Raw genomic sequence first — 21,979 nt, forward strand, 5'->3', positions numbered from 1 at the left:
AAAAAAAAAAATCCAACATTCATAACTTTAATGAGCCTAAGAGAAATGACTGGAAATCACACTGAACAGCCTTCTAAGACAAAATAAAGTATATGGAGAATCAAACTGTTAAGAACCACAGTGAAAAGAATGCCAGATTGTTTTAATGGACCTTTTTTTTGTGGGCACGTTGAGAAAAATGTTGTGTATTTCCTACATACCTAAAGGTGTATTTGGACTATGTAGCCTTTGGCAAAGAGAGTAATTAAAAGACAAAACAGCTTGATGAACTGGAATAAACATGAAAATAACTTAACAAACATTATTTTTAATTGATTATTAAATCAATTAAATCAAAGAGTAAGGTAAGGTGTGATGAGATAAAATACAGTCCATAAACTCATAGCATTTTTCCCATTCAGGAGAAACTTTCTTCTTCTGGTCCCTCTGCCCCAATCCTACGAAACCGACTCTGTCACACCTTTCATAGTCAAAGATTATTTTTTGAATGATTAGCCTCAGCTGGGATAGCCTCTGTCAGGCTCAGCAGGAGCGGCTCCCAAAGGTAGGTGGTGTGTGGCTCTTGATTGCATACGTAGCTCTGCCCTGGCTGAGCACTTGGCATTATTCACTGTAGCCCTTCTCTGCAGCCATCTGTTTCTTCACCTGAAATGTGCTCCTCCGGTATCTATATCATTCCACTGGGTTTTTGTTGGGGTTTTTTTGGTCATAAAAGGGTAACGTGCAAGGTAAAGTCATAAATACATTACTTTTAGGGACAGTCTTGCTGCTACACTGTAATGACAGTGCTATAGAGACATAAACTGCAGAATTTTTCAACAGGCACAAGGAGGCAAACTATCTGAATTAATATTATTAAATGAGCCAAGCCGTGCAAAATGTAAAGTGTTTGGTTTTAGCATTAAACCTTGTTTGTGGGTTTTTTCTTTTTTCCTCCTGGTTTGGTTCGCTATGGGCTTGCACCCATTTCATTTAGCAACAGCTGGAGAAGCTAAACACTGCAGTTGGTTCCATTATTTCCCTGGCCCTCCCTTCAGTCCAGATCTTAAAAAAGCAGTAAAATACCTTGAGGGGGTGGGATGTGACAGCTGTGGAAGTCCTGAGCAGCCCTTACAGTGTTCAATGGGGAAATGATGATGAAAAGCGCCACAGAGTAACGCAACCAGCCCGTCAGGTACAGGGAGGTAATGAGAGGATTCCAGGGCGGTGATGTGAAGTCGAACAGCCTCAGTGCGTTGTGGTTCACATCAAATGGAGATGCTCAGAACGTGGGTGTCAGGGTGTCAGGTTCTCAGGGTTGTGACCAAGTGTTAAGGAAGTGAGTAAATTATTTAAGGCTGGTTTAAAGAGACTATAAAATAAATTTTTCTCCATTCATTTCTCTCAAGCTTGTTTCAAGAATCAGCAGCAACAGTTTTTATTTTCAGTGCATTGCTATTACTTATGTATAGACATAGGTGTATGCTGCCTTTCCTGGACCAAAAGATAACCCGTCCCCTTCATCTTTAATGTTAACTTTTGTTAAACTTACAGGACAGTATTATATTCCAATAGCAAGTGAAGGCCAAGGTCTTGCTGGTCCTACACCTGGTTATGTGTAGGGATGAGCACTAAACTCTGCAGGAGATGGTGTAAAATAGCAAAAGCAGTTAGAATGCTGAGGAGCTATTTTCTAATCTCAGGCAGTTTGTTGATCACTCAGGTGGTCAGGGAAGACGTTTATCCTGGCTCGTGTATCTGCAAATGAGTAATTCTCACAAATTTAGTAATTCTTAGAGCCTCCTATACTCCGAGTAAAAAACCATAAATGATACTGCTGTAAATATATTCTTGTGCCAATCTGTAATTAATATTTTATGAGGCTGTCATTGTTTCATTTCAGAGGCTCCCTTCCTTTTGTTTGTTATAAGGGATGCATGAGAACCTGGCTCACCTTTTCTCTACCATTTTTATTATATTATAAATCTCTTTCTCTCTTCATCTGTGATTAACAACGTCACAAAACTGAGTTTAATTTTTTAGTGTCTCTCATGTGGAAGTCTTTCCGTGACACAGCTGTTGCGACTCTCTGTGTTTGGACCGATTTCTGTTAGCTCTGTATCCATTTTGAGAGGCAGTGGAAGACCCAATATAAGAATATGGCATCTAAATACAGTGTGACGTTCACACCTTTTCTTTGTGTGCTGTTGTGACTGTGACTATGTAGTGGGCAGGCATCGCTATTGAGCTGCACAAATTATTTCCTTTTGAAGTTTTAAAGAAACAAAGACCATTTTGCACGGCCCATAGCATCCATGTGAAGAAAAGTATGTAGGATAATTATTATAACTATCAGCTTAATCCAATAGTGTAAAAAGATAAACATGCACCTTTAATATTATTGAACCAGCATTACTGAAATTACTCCTTGGCATAGTTGTGTAATCACGTAGGCACTGCTTTGGATTTTCAAAATCAAATGAGAAACAAATCCTCCCACATACGAAACACCTCATTTTAACTTGGTTATGTTAATATGCATGCATCCCCTGTCTTTACAAGTAGTATTTCTATATGGCTATTCCATGTCCACAGATATGTCTGTATTTTAGTAAATGACTCATAATGACTTACTATTTTTATGCATTAAGGGCTCGCTGGAGTACCAAAGATTTACTCTCAGCATAAATCTGTGAGGAAATATTTATAAAATATATTTCTTGCACCAGCAAGACTAAAAAGCAAACCACACTGCAAAAATGAAAACTAATATACACTTTGTATTTTTTTTGTTTTAAAAACCAAACCAAGGTTGACTTTCCATTTAGCTCAGAGTGCATCACTTGGAAGCCTTGTGTTTTGTTAACAAGGATGAACATTACATGCTCTTAGCTCCTTTTTGTCTTTGCAACTAGTAAACTGAGTACTTTTGGACCTCTTCTTTACCATCATGTAGCGTTCCTGAATTCCACCTCCACAAAGTGTAGAACATTCTGTCCAAGCAGTCCATGGTTTCAGCCTACAAACTGAAAAAATAAGTAATTTGATTAAGTTTTTAGTATTTTGGTCTAACCTACATATCTCAGTATGTGTGCACACTTACATCTTATGAATCTAAGATAGCATATTGCCTAGTTTATTACAGTAGAAATTAAGAAACCCCAGTTAAGTATAATCAAGGTGCATTTGCCAAACACTGAAAAAATGTATTAAAAAAGAAATTTACTGTCTACATTATAAACGACAGATAAAATTACGAAACTGTTAAATGTCGGACAAGCGTGAACCACAACTTAGCAGTGATTCATATCCAGATAATGTAAACTATACCACAAGATACTACGTTTTATTGGTTTGAGGCATTAGTGCTTGATAATTAGTCCCTTATTAAAAAAGCAGTCTGAGCAGATCTCTCGGAGCAGCCTGAGTCTGAATCAGATTATTGAGGTGGAAATCAATTCAGTTTTGAAATTCAGCATTGGATCCAAGAACAAATACTTTCAAAGTTCAAAGGTAACTGGATGCAAAGATTATCACCCAGGTCTGCAGAAATTGCAATCAGTCCTTCCCCAGGTCTACATTCTAGATTTTTTCACATTCCACACTTTGTAGTGAAGAAGCCAAAATATTTGCAGTGACGGGACATGGACAGATGTGAGCCTTTCTCCACTGTGCCCTAAATTTAGGTCACATGTTTTTGGTGCCAGGCAGACACTGCAAGCAGCTGTGCTTTACTTTATTGCTAAAACTTTCCCTAGACTGAAATGCTGAAAATGTTCTCACAGCATGAAGTGGAGCTGCTCACAAACTCCTGTTATACAGAAAAGACAAATAGACGTAAGCATACTAAAAAATGGTTTCACACTCACCTGGATATTGCTCACTATCGGTATTTTTTTTCGCTTGTTCACTTCTCCTTTTCTCCCGGGCCTCTTTCCAGCGCCTTTTTTCCATACCTGGGCCTCTCAAGCATTTCCTTACTCGACATTTTGTACGTTGGACAGTTTCTGGGCATGCTGTTCCTCCAAACTGTGGTTCTATTTTAATCATTCTTGTCCTGATCATATGGCCCTTTCCACATGAGGTATTGCATTCGGACCACTGGGACCACTCTGTTAGTTCACAGTCGATGGCTGCAAGAATGAGAAATATTACGTGAAAGCCGTGAGAGCTAAACATAAGGTCAAGAAGAAACACACAGATGTGCCTAATGAGTTTTTACACCCTAAATACATGAACGCAACTTAAGCCTCCAGTCTTGTCAGCAAATGTTGTGAGGCTACACGTCAAAATTTTCTGAGTCCGTTTCTAGCAGAACTCTTACTTGACACTTTCCTCAATTTCTTTTTCAAGAGTGGTGCTGGCAGATCACTAAAATTACAAAGAACATATAAATAAGTCCCCTGTGCCTTCTTCAGTTTTCCCACCCATATGTCTGTTTTATAATGAAAAGCTGTTAAAAATTAAGTTATATTTACAAAAAATCTGATACCTCTGAGATCTAAGCCTCGCTTTACTGGTAGTGTTACACCATAGGCAAGATTCACTAATACCATTACGCCTTAAAAGTTTTCATCTTTCAGCATTGCTTAAAACTTACAGCCCCAGTGAACAATAATCAAAATGATATTTCACATTATTTAAGAAAAGCTGAATTAGCAAATTATAGTGTAAAAGCCATTTTAACCAATACTTTCTGTGAAAAATAATGTAATTATTTATAAAGCCTCATAAACCAGCTAGCAACAGGACACTAAAAGCAATCATATCTTATTCATTCAGCAGTGCCTTAGGCTATCATGCTTCACAAAGACTGCAAAGCAACTAGAAATTTGCACCACCCAAGAAGTGGGGGATTTTAGTGGAGTAAGGTAAAAAAATCAATGCAGCTGTCTCCACACCATCCCCTGCCTCATATGATATTCCAGGTTGCAAAGGGATGCAGATCAGTAAAAAGGCTATGATACAGTTCAGAGACGTATCAAAGATGGAGCGAGCCTCTTTCGCGCTCTTTCTGTAAGCTAAAAGAATCACACAGATGATTTTAACCCTTCTTTCCTTCCTTCGTTCCTAGCACACATTCTGCATTTGAGTAAAAAAATAGGTTTTATAATTCTGACTTATTTAGTATTGGGAAGCGCACAAACTGTTGCCTGAAGTTGTAGTGTGTTAGATATGCAGAAACCGTATACCTAAAGCAATATTGGTCATCAGCATAGGGTTAAGTAAGGCAAGCAGAAGTTAAGACATGGTCATATTCCAGCTCTCAATAGCTGAAAGTGCATGTTAATAGTAATAATAACACAAAATTAAAAAAAAAAAAGTCCACAATTGATATCACTCCTATCTAAGAAGTGATGCTACAAAATGGTGACAGAGTTTTGACCCATAGACTGTGACACACATAATTAGCCTCCTCTTTCCAGAGAGTTTCCCACACTTACGGCATTCAGGCAGCATGCATTTTTCTGCTTGTTCCAGCTCCTCATTGCAGTCTCCAAGCTCAGCAGCAGATTTCAGCATCCTTTGCCGGGTTCGCATTCCCTTCCCACACGTTACACTGCAATCACTCCATTCAGACCAAGGAGAGAGTAGACAGGGGATGGTATCTGATACGAAAATAAAAAGTTAATGGATTCTTGTTATACATAAATTACGAAGGTATACATTTGAAAATAATACAGGTGGAAAATGTACTATGTTTTATCTGCCATCAACCAATTATACTTTGTTGTCACTTTGGACAAAATGAATCACAAGCTGAATGATGTTGCTGAAGAAGCTCAGAAAACACTGTATTAAATTGAAAGGTTTGCTTGATTTTAATACCTTTTCTTTGCTATCTTTTTCTATATCTTATTCACATCTGCAGAGTCCCAGTGCTTCCAGGGAATAAATAGTTTAAGAAGGTATGTTTCAATCATAACTCCTGTAAAAAAACCTAGATTGTTGCAGTGGACAGAACTGGAAGTCAAATTGATGATATTGTCTAAAATGTGACACTTCCAGATCTTATCTGCCAAAAATCTTTTTAAATTTAATTCTTTCTGTCTTTGATGAAAATTTTAACATTTCTTAAGAAATTAAAAACAATATTAATAGTCACAGTAAGGGTGAGACTGGCTGACTGCACAAAAGGAGCACCTCAATTTCTGAACTGTTCATGGGCTAAAAGGAGACGGCACTGTTTTATTCTAGCCTTATGATTAAATATACCTCATATTCCATAAATTAGAGTTGCTTTGTGTATGGCTTGCTAGTATGTATATCACTGTATGGGTAATACAGTAATAGCATACCACTGAATATTTTTTACTGATATTCTCATTCTGTTGGTGAACGTGGTATTTAATGCACATTCCCTAAGGGATCTAATTTTAAGAAGAACACGAAAAAGCAACATTGCTTCTGGTTTAGCTATATTCTTTGTGTGATGGAGCAACGTGTCAGAAATGATGGCTCTATACCAGAGGACATAAACTCATGGACACTTACGGCATTCAGGCATCATGCATTTCTCTGCCTCTGTAGTTTCTGCCTTGCACATGGACCCATCAGCGGGAGTCATCTTGATCATTCTGTGTCGTCTTTTCATCCCTGTGCCACAGCTAGCACTGCATTCATCCCACTCGCCCCATTCAGTGACAAGGCAGCTGCTAGGGGCTATTCAAAATAGACAGAGAAAATCATTCACTATAGAGGTCATATAAAAAAAATATTTTGGGCAGTGCTCCTGCTATTGGCTGGGTTTTACAAAGCTAAACAAAATACTTACAACATTCCTCATTTACAATACATTTCTCAGTCTCCTCGGTAGGCACTTTGCACATAGAGCCATCTTCAGGGAATTGTTTTACATATCTCTCTCTAGATCGTGTTCCCATCCCACAGGAAACACTACAGGGGGACCATGTAATCCAGTCAGACATCATGCAAGTGGAACCATCTAAAATACAGAGAACCATTTCAATTGCCAATATTAACGTATTTGCTGATAAATCTGTAGCTGCCCATTTGTGTGCATTATCACTTTTATGCTGCTTCTCACATTCTATCCTCTCCTCTATTGCTTACTTTAGTCCTTTCCTTTATACTTCTGCATACTTCATGCACTGACTCGGATGAACTGCAGAATTGACCAGAGACAGGTTCAATTTGTATTCTTCAGCAATTATTCCTCTGTTTGCCACAAACCAAGTTATACAGCAACCAACAGTTTTAAGAACTTTAAAGGAAAAGTAAACACTACAAGGTGTTCTTCTCCTCCACCCTTTCCTCTTGATTACCTTCATCACTGCAGCCTGGACCCATGCATGGCTGAAAATCTTGGGTATCTGGACAGGGCACGCTGAGGTCCAACTGAGCTTTAAGCATTCTCTGCCTCATCCTCTTGCCCTTTTCACAGGTAGAAGAGCTGCAGGCTGACCATGGAGACCAGTTTGAATATATGCAGGTCTCAGGGGTATCATCTAAAAAGTAAAAAAAGGCAGTGAACATTAAAAATAGATTGTCCTCCATTTGCTTCTGTTTACTTGGCTGGTGATTACTTTAGATGGTAATAGGATACATTCTTTCCTCCTGTACTTTATCTTCTCTGTTTTTTAACCCAAAGGAAAAAAAAAAAGACCAATTGCCAACTTTCATTTTTTAAAAAAAATCTTTTTATTTGAACCCCCAAAAGGCTTATCTTATTGCTTTTATTGTTATTGTCATCTTCCAGGTATACATGCAATTTCTTTGCTGTATAAGGGAAGGCTAATAGCAGATACCAGAAAAGATGAAAACCTAAATCACTTTTTGGCACCGAGTGGGACTTTTGCTCCCAAGTCAGTTTTGTACTTTATCTAGAAATGACAGTGGAGAATGGAACAAAATATAAATTAGTACAGCAGAAACTAATTTAAAAAGTACCTTCTTCTTTTTCCTCTGGTGCTAGGTCTGCCACAATATCATCTATGTTATCAGGTACTATATTGCATTGCTCCCCCTGCAAAGAAAGTATCGTGGAGATTGGATATAGGAAACTCATATGTGTATGCAGCGAGAGGGGCCAAAACAGTATACTGTGAGGCACTATTGCATCTGCAGCGCTTTTTTCTTTTCTAATTCCAATGCATACTTTAAAAAAAATCCCCAGTTAAGCAGATGCAGCAATTACCAGAAGTAGGAGAAATAATATCTTAAGACAGTTTTAAATTTAAGAAAGAGTATTAGTTCTTTTCTGCCATTATCTTTGTTGTGGGTAGGTTAAGGAGTGTCGATTTGGGAGGAGGGGACAGGAAGAATTGTTTTTTTGGTTTCTGAAGTGGGGTTTTTTGCTTGCTTGAGAATTTTATATATATATATACACACACACACACACACACACACACATACCTTGCGTGCAATTCTTTCAATGACAACTCTTGCTACCAGCTTGATAGATCCTCCTTCTGGATCATAAAATGGACTTTGAGGATGATCTAAGCTTGTAAGTGGTCTGATCTTCTCTTGAGGCACTGTAGGTTTGTTAGGAGACTGCAATCAAAAAGAAAAAAAAATGTTAAAAAAGAGACTAATAATTATTAATAATATAATTCATCTGCAGAAATTAAAACTTCTCCGAACTGCTAAATTGGAAAATTGAACTCGGTACATTCATACTTAATAGTAAGGTGTTGGGTTTTTTTTTGTCAGGAAGCACTTCTCTAACACTTTGGGATTCAGCCCTGAAGCTGGGTTCACGATAAGATGTATGCCTTGTTGTATGGTTGGATAACTACATTAATAAAAAAAAATTATTCAGTATGCCTCCAGAGCTGCATTATAACTGGAAAAATTCCTTAGGTTCAAAAGAGACCAGGTCTGAATGAAAAAAACAACCATCTTCTGTCATCTGAAAATATGTGTGGTATACGGAATATGTGGAATATGCGTGGTATTTGAGGATGTCACTAATCTTGCCTAGCTTCAGCTATCTATACTGTCTATATAGACACACAGTGTAGGTACACTTGTCACCCAAGGAGACCTAACCTGTTCAGTAATTTGACATAACTAATTTGGTCAAAAACAGGACGTTACCTGAGGATGATGTGAATCTCCTCCTAGACTGAGAGAGTGATGGAGACAGAGAAAATGGATGATTTTAGAGTCTTGTAGTGATGAGAAGTCCAGAGTTTCAGTCCCTGCTGTAAGGAATAGTTAAGTTTTCTGTGCCAACCAGAATAGTTGGCATTGGGTTGAACAGTAGAAAACTCAAGTTGATGTGGCTGCTGCTGGCGCACAGATTTGTATCAGAGGGTCTGGACACCTTAATGCTTAGTTTTCAGCAAACTAAGTCCTCCGTTTATTTAACAGGTGAATATAATAATATCCCAGGTGAATGTAACATTATCCCATTAATAATAATGCTTAGGGAATTCAGACACAACGACCGACAGTAACTGTAGCTAGCATCTCTCTAAATGAGTTTTCATTCATTATAAGCAAAATTTTTACTAGAGTAGTACAAAGGCATATATGGCATTACCACAGATCAAATAGCTCTCCTTCTTCACTGCTTTAAGGTAAACTTCATGTTTTGAATATATTACAAACAGTCCACATACCTCGTAGGTAACACCACTGTCTGTGCCAGCGTCCCAGGGTATTAAATCCTGAACGACTTTCTGAACCCAGCCGCAGTCCTTGGTACAGAGGTCTTCGGCAGAGAGACCCACATTCCAGTCCGGGCTGGGGCCGAGCATGGTGAGGAAGGACATCAGGTGCCGGTGACGATCGACAGAAAACTCAGCAGAGGGAGCAGCTCTCCTGCAAATTGGCCATAGGAAGACTATTAACAACTGAATTCAAGTTTGCTGTTAGAAAACAATGAAACCGGTGCTTCAAACTGGGAGATACTGAACACTGGCATGACGCTGTATCTGGTATGTGGAGATGGAGAAGCAGGACAGGGAGAGGACTCCTGCTCAGCACTCTGTATTTTTAGTCTCCATGAACCACCTGAGAAACAGCTTTGACATCACTCAAGGAGATTTACAGTTTAATGGGTGAGAGAGATGTAGCAATAAAGAGCTGCAGCAGCATGCTTATGTCTTAATTGTATAATAATAATAAAAAAAATCTGTCACGATACTTACAAAAATTTGAAGTAAAATAGCAGAGAAATACACTGAGGTTTTGATTGCTGAGATACTTTTGACTGCCCCCCCCTCCCCCCAAAGATAATACAAAGTCTAATACCAAAGTGCTTGGAAGTGCTACTGTGTGTGTGTGCAAAAAAAAAGCACTGATTAATACAGTTTTGGTGCTCACATAAGTAAGACATTAATGGCCATTGCCAGCCCTAGAGAGTTCAGCCAAGACTTTTGCAGGTTTCCGCCAGTGTATGTGAAAATGCCTCTATTCGTCCAGCCTTTTGTCAGCCGCTCCCTTAGGAAGAAATGGTGCTGAAGCATGCAGTGCTCTGCGATGCTGATGAGCAACGATCACGTTCCTATGCAAATGGAAAATAAAATCATGCCTGAGGTTTCTGTTCACGGATGACAACCTGGACTTCTTCATGGCTTCTTTCTCATGAGCAACAACAAATGCAGAGTTATTTAAAATATGGTTTTGGCAATTCCGCTCTACCAAATACTGGTCTGATGTCAACCCAAGTTTTCTGCAGTTGCAGGACTTGGATCAAGTTGGGTTTTTTTTTTGAATTTTATGCCAAAACACACTGCTTTATGAGCATCTAAAGACCATGTTTATTTTCAATGTAAGGTTTTTTTTTTACAGTGTTAGTCATCTTCCCTTTTTGGGTTAGGTAGCTATATAATGCACATACACTGTTCTTTAGTCGTAAGGTTTTTATTCTTCCTATAAATGCTTGCATCCCTGTAAAAATGTGGCATTTCATTTGTGTATTTTTTCTGGCTCATAGCATTCTCAGCACATTAGAAAAAACAGAACAGCCCAAAGACAATGATTTTGAGTAGTTATCACGCAGTTTCAAATGTAAGACATCTAAGTTAGTGTATCTAGTTCCCCTTCAAGAGGCAAGTTGCAGAAGTAGGCATTTGCTAATACATAAAATGTTCTGGCCACTTCTGTTTCGGAGTATGTAGAAATTGTTTCTTACTGTGTAAATTACCTTACATTGAATTAAAGACTCTGAGTAGAAGACTTTCTAAGTGTTTGATGACATTAGTCCTGCCTTTCCCAGAAAGAGATGCAAATGACTTTTTTTTTTTCATGGCAGATAAAACTCTGATGTCAGTGGAACAATTTGTCTAATGTAAAGTAATAAAATAATGACTGATGGTATCAACTTTGCTCCGTGAAGACAGTATCCTGATATATTTGTCAAGTACATAGCAGTGATTAGTCTTAAAAAGCCTGCTAATTAACTAAAGGATTTACTGCATTATAAGGGTTTCTAAGAATTCCCTATAGGAATTTTATATTTAAAACAGTACACAGTAAAAATAACAAAGCGATGCGTGTTTGTATACCTGATCTTTAGATTAAGAATATGTCTAATATGGACATTGCAGAATAGAGACGCAGGTCAGCTCTTTCCAGGGAAAAGCAAGGGCAGTGTGGAGCCTCTCACTGCTGCGTCCGGCACCGGAGCCGATACTGTTAGTTGGTATGTATTGCATGACGTGACATTTCAATGCTCTGTGCACACATGCTCTCAGGAAAGACAAGAGAGGCAGACACAATCATACCATTTAAAGGCAGAGGGCTGAAATCGCTTGACTACTCTAGACACATTATAATGGAAATCTTTCATCACCTGTTAGTCATGCGATAGGCATGTACAATTAAGGCTTTGAATGCTTTGTTAGGAAAGTAAATATTAATCATGATATTAATATAAATCAAAATGAATTGTGTATTTAAATTATAACTATGCCAATATTGAAACCGTGTGAAGGAACACTTCAGTAGGAGATACTCTTTGCCTACAAGCCTTTGCATGTGTTAAATTTTATGAGTAAACCTGAGCCTCCCATAATTTTCCAATTTCAGAGCACTTCACAAAAATTACCTATCTTCTCCTTCTTCTTCAAGACAGATAGCTAGTTTCACGGTCATTTTACTATATTTTATCCCATAACTGTTTAACACAGAAATGTAAAGAGTAATAGAGGACGAATGGAGACAAGTTTTCTTCTTCTTCCTCCACTTTTGTGCAGACGTGGACACAATGCACATGCACTTTGTCTGCGGTGCAGCACAACATACTAGGTTGGACATTTTAAAATTTTTTATATGCAGTGTTTAAGAATGAAGTATTTAAAATATATATATTACCATAAAAATGTATTTGTTGCACTTGCTACTTTATTCTATTAACTAATTTCTGCATGGATACTTGTAAGCAATATGCATACAAATTTGAACAACAATTGTATAATGTTGCCCAACATTCAACATTCACGGTCCTTCCTGAGTTGCTGTGATTAGGGAAGAGAAATGGGCTGATCTAAAACTCAACTGGTAACTACTACCTAGGTGCAGGGATAGGCACTGACTGGGCTTATACAATAGAGATCTTTGGTGGTTTCTTTTGTTAGTGGTTTTTTTTAATAAAATGACAAATTTCAAATGTTTCCAGTATCCACATGAATGACAAATTTATGAAGCTGGCAGGAACCCAAATCCTTCCACGCATATCTCAACAACAGATCTGGCTCAAGTGTCCCAAGATTGGCCTATGGATCTCCCTGAAGGAAACCAGTGTAAAAATGTACTTAAGTGCACCCTAAAACCGACCTCTTTCACTTCTGTATTATCAACACACCTGATAAAATAGGAATGTAGATCATCATCTTTATCTCTGCTTTTAATACAAGTATATATTGCCGTTTTAAGGCTTTTAAATTTTAAGAAAGTTTTCTTCTGCGACAGGTTGAGCATGTTTGGTAATGCCCACAGGCAAAGCCTAAAGTTTGTAACTGATGTGAATTTGCTCTAAGAGACAAGTATGTCCCTTTTCCTTCCCCTACACAGTACATGCATAAAACCAGTGGCAAATACGAGTTGCAAAGCAAATCCTAAACATTAGGTAAGTTCTAGGTGACAACCTCGAGAGCCCCACAGGGCTGGGGAATCCTGCTTTCCTTGGCTGAAGCAAACTACTTTTCCACTGTCAGCCTGATCAGCCTGCTGACAGTTCCTGTCACGTAGTACAGAGCGAAGCAAAGTACTAATGTTTTCCATTTCCTTTATGTTTATTCTATTTTCTTTCTGTTAGCATGATTTGGATCTCCAGCTATAGGGGTGCCATATACTGAGCAGCATAAGAAAATGCTCTTTTTTTCCCCGGGGGTTTTTGTTTGTTTGTTTGTTTTAAGGTTAAAAGAGCACAAACATGATTTTGCTTTATAAGTTTTTTTTCTTAAGTGACAATCTAGTTGCTAACACTGCTGGGGTAGGGGGTTAAGAAAGCCTTTCACAAACCAACAGAAAACTCAACTTGCTGCAAGGTGTATTTTTGAGTGTCGAATCAGTACTGTTGTGTTCTACTGATATCCCCATAAAAGGTAATAGAGCACACATAAGGAAGGCGGTTGTGGAGAGTTACTGGATATAGAAATAGTAAAAATAATATTTTGCAGAATAAAACTTTGAGGTTACTTTTGATTTAATATTTGATTAGTATATACATAAAAGACGTAGAAAAAGGCAGCCCGAGCATGTACTCTTTGTCTCTATGATACTAACTAGCTCAACAAATAAGACCATTGATAGGCTTGAGTTTGTACCATTGGAGTCAATGTGAATTTTCCTACTGGATGCTAGTAGACGAATATACAGTTCTATATTCGTCTAAGAAAGCCATTTGCCTCACCCATGCATAAAGAATTTTCCAGCAACACAAAAGTCTGTTATACAAGGACAGATTTGAACATGAAGAGCATCTGTATTTCCACTGCAAAGTGCAGTGTAGTGCAGAGAATCTCTTGCTAGCTGTTAAACTCACCAGGTTGGCTGCTAGAAGTGATTCTAGCTGTGGCAGCACAAACGCAAATAATTTTTTCAAATAAATTAAAACAATGTATTAGATGCGCGTTATGCAGCAGTGGAGGAAACGCTAACAGCCTGAAACATCTTCAGAAATACTGAATTTGTGCAGTGCTTCGCAGTTATCCAAGTTCTGACTTTGGTTGTGGGTAAAAAATAATGTGATTAAGTGGGCATATTAGAGAGAACAGGAAAGTGTAAAATACCATGGATTTAATAACTGTATGGAGCATATGGTAGTTTGAAATAGCTTAAACGTCTCCAGGTTTCTTCACAGAGCTGTATTAAGGTATAAATCGTCCTAAGCCTATTATTAGAGTCTGGATACTAGACTGATTTCAGTATACCAGGACCTGATCTCGCTTGTGCTAAGGATAACGTAGTAGCCTTTTCAGGGAGGAAGAAAAAGGTGTAAGCACAGGAGAAACCAGCCCAAGCCTGATAACCGTCGGAGGAGGTAGGGAGTTGAGAGCGCTGTGCGCCACATTGCCACTGATTTAGCGTCAGTTCTGGGGGTTGCTGATGATGTGAAAACACTTTTTTTTTTAAGCTGAGAATTTAGCTGATTACATAGATCATGAAAATGGCATATTTTAGGGAAGTAGTAAATGAATTTAAACCTATTAAACCTCTAGTCAGCAAAAGTGACATCCTTCTTTTTTAGAGTCTTACACTACATCACATATACACTTTCCAGGATGAACAATCTATTTATTCATCTTTAGAACTTTTTGCTATTGATACAAATAACAGTATGAGCATGGAAACACACTTCACACTCCTGAACTTCCAGCTCCGCACCTCCTGCCTACCAGCAGCACCTACACAACATCTGTTTTATTGAATAAACTTTAAAATTATAACATCCTAAAAAGTGCACTAGCTTCAAAGAAAAGAACAGAAGAAAATTAAGATCTAAAATTGAATGGAAAATACTACTCTCCTAGAAGTCTGCATCTAACAGAACAAATTAGATGGCATATTTGGATGACGTATTGTTAAGAAAACCATTTATGAAGTGATGCATAACAATTAGGACCATTACATGGACAACAAAGTTTTATGCACAGATATCAACACCTGAACGTAAAAAAAAGAATTTCAGAGCTGCACAGAAGGAGGGGGAGAATCCTTCTTAAGTTCTGCTTAAATGCAGGGCAGGTAAGCATTTAACCTAATGAATAATTTAAACATGTGCATGTCCTAAAAGAGCCAGGGAGAAGAAAACTACAATAAAATGAACACTGAGTCAATGAAATTTGACTGACATCCATATAAAAAGTTGAAAAGCACTTTAACACCAAGCCGTTACTGTCTCTGAGCACCAAATCAGAGGAGGTGACAGTTAAGAGTCTGGCTATTTTATTTCATTATGAAAGAATAAAGAAAGCTGCAACAAATTCTTATTCATTTACCTTTTGGACTACAAAAAGGCCCGCAAAACAACCTCTTACCTTGCTGTATGTAAGCTCTTAAAAATGAGAATATTGCCTACAACCAGCTAAAAGAGATGGATATGTAATTGCATACACAACTAAGGGATTATGTCATTACCACTGACATTAGAACCACTAATCAGAACAAATGCTGTTCTAAAATATCATTAATTTAAGTATTTTTAAAAAGCATTACAAAAGGAAGGGACTTTGTGCAGCACATCTTTCAGACATTTTCATATCGTCATCTAAATGTACCTGGCATGCTACTTTAGATAATAACGATATATTATTCATTAACATACCAGCTATTTGATTTAATACTTTCAGACTGGGTACACTTTAATGATATGATTAACAAACGTGAACAGGCTTTCCTCACTCAAAAATATTCTCAGATATCTCAAGTTAGGATTGCAATTTCTGAAAACTGCTGATTTGTGTGTGTGTTCCTTGCAGGTTGTCACAAACCAGTTAGGTGTGGTTATCCCAACGGTGCTGTCAACAACTGTTCTTGTTTAGAATAACCTCCTGTCACTTTTTAGACCACTTACTGTGCATTTACAATCAAACCATGTTTCAGGAAGCCTTTTGCAATAGATGGCATTACTGCATTTTAGCCAGGGCAGGCTGAGTACAAAGCCAAAGGACTCCACCCATAGGAATTCAGGAAACCTCTCTCTTCTTCACTTCCTAGGAGCTTGGGGGCCACCAGTTGCCTGCCCAGAGTAATTACAGCTATAGTTAGAATGGAAATCCTATGGGATGCTGTAAGAGCACTGTTGCTTTGTACCTCTTTTTCACCTGGCTAAACCGTGATGAGAGATCTGTTCTTCAACCCAGCATAAGAACCACCACAGCCAGATTTCTGATCCTTTCCTCTCCCATTAACAATATCAGATAAACAGCATTGACTTACTTATGAGACTGTTTTAGCAATGAACTCTGGTTTTCTACCAATTTAATTTATTCTGAATATTAGATTACAGCAAAAATCTCCTTTTAACAAAAATTACTATGAGGCTATTTATGGGAGTATCTACGAAATGTAGATACTCCTTCAAATTCCTTTCAAAGATTTTAAAATAATATTGTTGTGCATTTCAAAACCATTTATTTTGCAAGTGTCAAAAGCTAGGAATTGCATTTCACATTTCCCTGGTCCCAGTGTAATCTCTGAAGATGTTCAACATCTCACCACCTTTATTAATACGATACACATTCCATTTCATTCAGCATCTATATCCATCTAACCTACATATGCCTTTTGGTGTCTGGAGACGTGAATTAGAGTAAATATTTAATTACCATTACATTCATAACAATGCAGAGATAACAATTGGAAGTTTGAAATTTTGCATATAGATTTCTGTTCACTAGAAATTTAAATGGCAAATTGTTCCAGTTAGTGAGTATTTACACAAAAATGAAGAGTTAGGATTAGTAAGTAGACAGATAGTTGTGTGAAAATAATGCATACGTGATTACTCAGAAAATTATAAAGGGAAATTGTTTTGCCTTACGGAAAGACAACAGATGGTTGGGAAATAATCATAAACCAGTCACTACCAATGGGAGGAACATGTAAAGAAAACAAAAGCAAGGATAGAATGGGATGAGTAAGTTTGATTTAATTGGATGGCAATTAATTTCCATGACCAATTAGTATAAAGTTCTTGCAGTGATTGTTCTGTGTTTTAACACGCAACTTTTTTCCTTGCCTAGTGACATTTGAATTTTAAATAGAAAGTAAATGGTAAGTGATAGAAAATGGAACTGCCATATGTGCTTGCTCTGACAAAAAAAATGATTGATACAATTTTTTTTTTCTTTTCCACCAAACACATATGTTCTTCCTTACTTTTTTGGGATTGAATTATGAATTTCTTAATGTGGGTGTCAGACCATCTGTCAAACAATGAAGTTTCCCTAAGTCTCAATAATACACATAACACTTCAGACATTAATTCTTTTTATAAGCATGATGTAGTTTTGTGATTAGGTTTTTTTCAGTCAACACTTAATAAATGTATATATAAATGTAAAGACTCAGGTAAACACGGTACTTTACAATAGCATGTGACTTCATGCTAGGGGAGGTAGAAATTTGCAGCCTTGTGCTGCTAGTATACAACCCAGCATTATTTAGTCCTGTTTTCTGTGAAAAATAAGAGACTATGTTCTTTTCTCATTTACGTGGAGCTCTGTAGAGCCATTAAAATAGAGTTCCAAGTTGCGAGGGCAGTATATGGTGTTGGGTTTAGTCATTCTTGTTGAGTTCCTAAAATATTAATAAAATGGAAATTCACATGATTAAAGCTTTTATCTTATATTAATTATCCAAATATATACATGCATTTTGAGCTCAATCACACCCAATCTCAAATTTAGATGAATTATAAAAACTGGTAAAAAAGACAATTATTTTATATGGATTTTTAAAATGTGTTTTGTCTGAGATTTACTGCAAGTAGTTCTTTTAGTTTTGGTGAAACAAATATTTCTGCTTTTTGGATAAAATTTAGAATTTATATTAAAAAAAAAACACTAGGAAGATTTTCTGTTTTCAATGTGAAACCATAAATCTACCATTTAGATCCAATTCTTACGTGAAAGCTTTCATTTTGAAGTCAAAGCCTTTTAACAAAAGTGTTTTGATTAGCTCTGCTGATGCATAAACTGCTCAGTCAACATAAATTACTCCTGCATACAGCTGTCAGGAGTTTCCTGACACTTTTATGAAACTTCCAAAGTACTTCAAGTCATACAAGCGGGGATCACCTCATGGTTTAGGGAAAATGGTGGTCCTTAAGACGGCACATCAACAGTGTGGAGGAATGATATACCACAGGAAGGAAGGATATACCACAGGAAGTTTTCTGACCTAAAATATAGTTTAACCATTAGCCAAATGCAAAGCTGAAGCACCCAGAATTGTTTCGCAGCTCCAGAGAGATTTACGTATTTGCCTTCATGTTATCAAAAGTCACAAATGACTTTTTCCCTATATATGTATTTTGTATATCAGATTGTCCTTTATGCATTACTATTTCTGATTAGACCGGGGGCAGAATTCTTCTATTCTTGACTATGTTAAACTTCACTGGATTAATCCCAGCTATCTATAAAATCATAACAGGAGAAAATAGCTGAACCAGACACATCATCGTGTTGCCATAGAAACAAGCAACTCTGTCTGGCCTTCTCATTCCTCTCATTTTGTACACAAAATCTCCAAACTTTGAAAATGTTTCCTAGTACTATACTGTCATTTTGTGGAAGGAAACTTCATTTACATCTGGATTGACAGATATTGGCTTTTACCCCATTTTAGGATAGACAGCACAATGTGACAGTGGGAGATAACAAGAGAGATAAAGATTTGTGGGGGGCAAAAAACCTCCAGAGATTTACAGAAATAAAGACACACATGCTGTAGTGGCACTATCGAAATAAAATGTTGCCATGCAAGAATAAAAATATATACTTTATGGAACACTATATTTGGGGGTGGGGGGAAGCAACAGAAATCTTTGCAGGCTACCATCATATTCTATTCCTGGGATGCATGTCATCGAACTATTTCAGTTAATATGACTTTTAACTGTAAGACTCAAATAGTACATCCACGCTAGTAAAAGATTACACTTAAAAAGCACAGAGCTACCAGAACATGGTATTTTCTTTTTTTTTTTTATGGCTATATCTCTTTGCAGTAGTAGATACCACGGAATGCCTAGAAAGTTCTGCAAGAATTTACTGTTACTACTGCAGCTTATGACTAACTAGATTTTTTAAATATCTAAACCCAGAAATATTAATTATTAAAGTTACACCCCTGTTCCCTTGTGAGCAGTTGACCATGAAACCTGAGTTTTTTTAAAGACAAAGCATTTTCATCATCACCGCATAACAAATACCCTGCGAGAAAGCATTTTTTCCATATAGGACTATAACAAGATATCTCATCGAAAAAACCTGAACAAGATATTTACTTTAAATTGACGCGCTTGCATTTCTTCTACAGATAATGTATTTTTCCTCTGAGAACTGGCTTCTTTTTGCCTTTGTTATATTTCCTGTGAAAGCTTTTACTTTAAAGACATTAGTTTCTGAAAAAATAGGTTGGAATTTGACCATTTCTTAGTTTTAGGACTTCAAGATAATTTTTTTTACTTGTAATTAATGTAAGGAAAATATCATTTATTGTGGAATCACTAAAGAATATTTCACATTTACAGCTGTCTGTGTTATATAAACTCAGGTCCTGATTACTTCTTGCAAGAGTAATACTGTTGGCCATGACATAGTGTGCAAATGCCAATTCATATGTGCTGCTTTCCCCCACTTCTCCTGCAGTTTCACCAAAATATCTCACTTTTAACTATTACAAGTTGTTTTGCATTCCAAAAGGCTTCAGTCTGAAAATGTTTCCCCCATCAGCCTGAGCTCTGCATTCTGATTTTGTTATCATTGCATTTTACTGGCTTCCATAGTGGAAGCTTTCGCAAAAATTTTGTTCAGCCGTTCATGCTTTACATGGCATCTCAAATGAGGTCAGTTCCTGAAGAACTAATGAGCTACCAGATGTTAACAAGGGATCACAGGGATACTGAGATCTCTGTACATTCATTAAACTTGGTCAGTTGTGGATGAGTTTTTCAACTCATTGATTATCAAGTCATTTTTCCAAAACATGGCAATACAAGACCTTCATAGTTAAACAGCTATTATAACATTTTAAACATAAGTAAAACATTGCATTTTCCTCTAACTTGTCATGAAAATTTCAATCTGAATACTTAACATGCAGTGAAATTAAACCAATTGAAGACAAGGGATTGTAATCAGTATCCTACAAGGTGAACTATAATTGATATATAACATTTCCCACATTTTGCACTTGTTAAAAAAATGAATCCATTGGTCATATTCACTCAGACAAGAAAATGATTGAGCATGCTATTTTCCTCTGTTCAGGCAAATCCTGAAATCACTTTCTACTATTCTGTGCCAACAATGAATTGTAACGTGGGTAATGACACTGCGCAGCGTCCCATACGAGCACAGAGGGACAAGTATATGGGTGTTTTAGTCAAAATCAGAGGTGCGCTTCTGAGGTGAATTTCCCGTTGTGCTTTCCGGTTCATACCGGAATCTCAATCTCGGAGTGCAGACCTGATTTCCTTCCAATAATCTAGCCTGGAGCTTTTCCCCCGTCCTCCCGCTGCCAGCAGACACCCGCGCTCCATGCAACCAGCACGGCGGGCACCCAAAGCAATCCCCCTCCCTAAAATGTGTCCCTTCCTCAGCACTGTTCCACTCCACAGATCTGCTCTTGTTGCAGCATATTTCTTACAGATGTAGACAGCTTAGGTAGCTATTCATTATGAAGACTGTTCATGGTTATAAATACATACACTACAGAGATTGCAATGCTTTCACCATAGAATTAAAGTAGGGTTTTAAGTTTAGACGAGACATACCTCACACAAAATCTTTTAAAAATATTCCCGGAGTGCCTATTTAAGGCAAAATATGGGCCATACAATATAACATTACAACTTCTATTCTTATAAAAGGAGATCTGTACTTGGAGAGAGCCACTTAGGGATTTAAAAAATACTTTCAATCATCTCAAAATTTAAATCAACTCATCTGTCAAGAGAAAAGCACATCATAATCCTTCAGCAAAATACTCATATATTTTCTTTTAGGATAACACAGATCCAGTGTGATGTCAAATATAACCACATTTCACTCATCCCACTTCATTACAATGGCAAGTCACTGAAAATAAATTTGTACCTCGGACAGTTCATCAGCCTATTCCTTGTTTCAATTCTTCATGCTTTAGCTACTAGCAATCTTATATCCTTTTATTTTCAGTTGTTCATGATGACTTGTTATCAATGAGACAGGTTTGTACAAATTTAATTATTTCTTTGCTGGAAGTTTTATTTTCCTGGATGCAGCTGATTGAAAGTCATGTTATTATGAAGTCAGTGCATTACAGGTACAGTGATGTTGCTGTTATAATGGCTACGACTAGTTTGGTTTTTATGGCTGACGTCCCAACCATGTGTTAGCCAAGTACAGTTCACACTACTATAGTCAAAGATCTGTTGATATGGTAAGCTATTAGCTGCAGTTAACATCATAAGCTATTTTTCCTCCCAAGAATCCCTAAAATGGTCATTAAGCTTTGCTTCAGGCAACAACCTGACACTGTCTTAGCATGATAGTTATTTAAGTTTCATTTTTAATCAGTTATTCTTTTTGAACTGTTCGTGCTATCCAATTTCCTGTATGGCGAGAGGCTGCACTCTCACAAATCTTATTTACATAACTACTCACATGAGGAAAGTCAAATGTATGAAATTGTCCCATATACTAAATTAATAGTTACACACCAAAGAAATTATTTGCACCTTAGCTTTGGAGTAAATCAACTAACATTAATGGCATTACCACGCACACTAACAGAAGAATTTATCTGTAGTATAGATATTAATTGATTTTTTTTTAAGAAAATAATCTAAAATTGAAGGAATATTGAACTT

The 21,979-nt window shown here is 37.1% G+C and overlaps 1 protein-coding gene across 1 annotated transcript in view; it reads right to left on the reverse strand.

Annotated features, from left to right (window-relative positions):
* Nucleotides 1-2,184: 2,184 nt before the first annotated feature.
* SPON1 (spondin 1, extracellular matrix protein) overlaps nucleotides 2,185-21,979 on the reverse strand; it is a 33,672-nt gene continuing 13,877 nt past the window's right edge. Inside the window, exons 3-11 of the mRNA XM_009582060.1 lie at nucleotides 9,570-9,771; nucleotides 8,356-8,496; nucleotides 7,891-7,966; nucleotides 7,266-7,448; nucleotides 6,755-6,925; nucleotides 6,475-6,642; nucleotides 5,424-5,588; nucleotides 3,849-4,112; nucleotides 2,185-3,005 (exon numbers count right to left, since the gene is read on the reverse strand). Of these exons, the coding sequence (XP_009580355.1) occupies nucleotides 2,842-3,005; nucleotides 3,849-4,112; nucleotides 5,424-5,588; nucleotides 6,475-6,642; nucleotides 6,755-6,925; nucleotides 7,266-7,448; nucleotides 7,891-7,966; nucleotides 8,356-8,496; nucleotides 9,570-9,771 (1,534 nt within the window). The 3' untranslated portion in view covers nucleotides 2,185-2,841. The remainder of the gene's footprint in view (nucleotides 3,006-3,848; nucleotides 4,113-5,423; nucleotides 5,589-6,474; nucleotides 6,643-6,754; nucleotides 6,926-7,265; nucleotides 7,449-7,890; nucleotides 7,967-8,355; nucleotides 8,497-9,569; nucleotides 9,772-21,979) is intronic.

The sequence above is a fragment of the Fulmarus glacialis genome, unplaced genomic scaffold (genome assembly GCF_000690835.1).
Source record: "Fulmarus glacialis isolate BGI_N327 unplaced genomic scaffold, ASM69083v1 scaffold610, whole genome shotgun sequence".
In the NCBI taxonomy this organism is placed as follows: Eukaryota; Metazoa; Chordata; class Aves; order Procellariiformes; family Procellariidae; genus Fulmarus; species Fulmarus glacialis.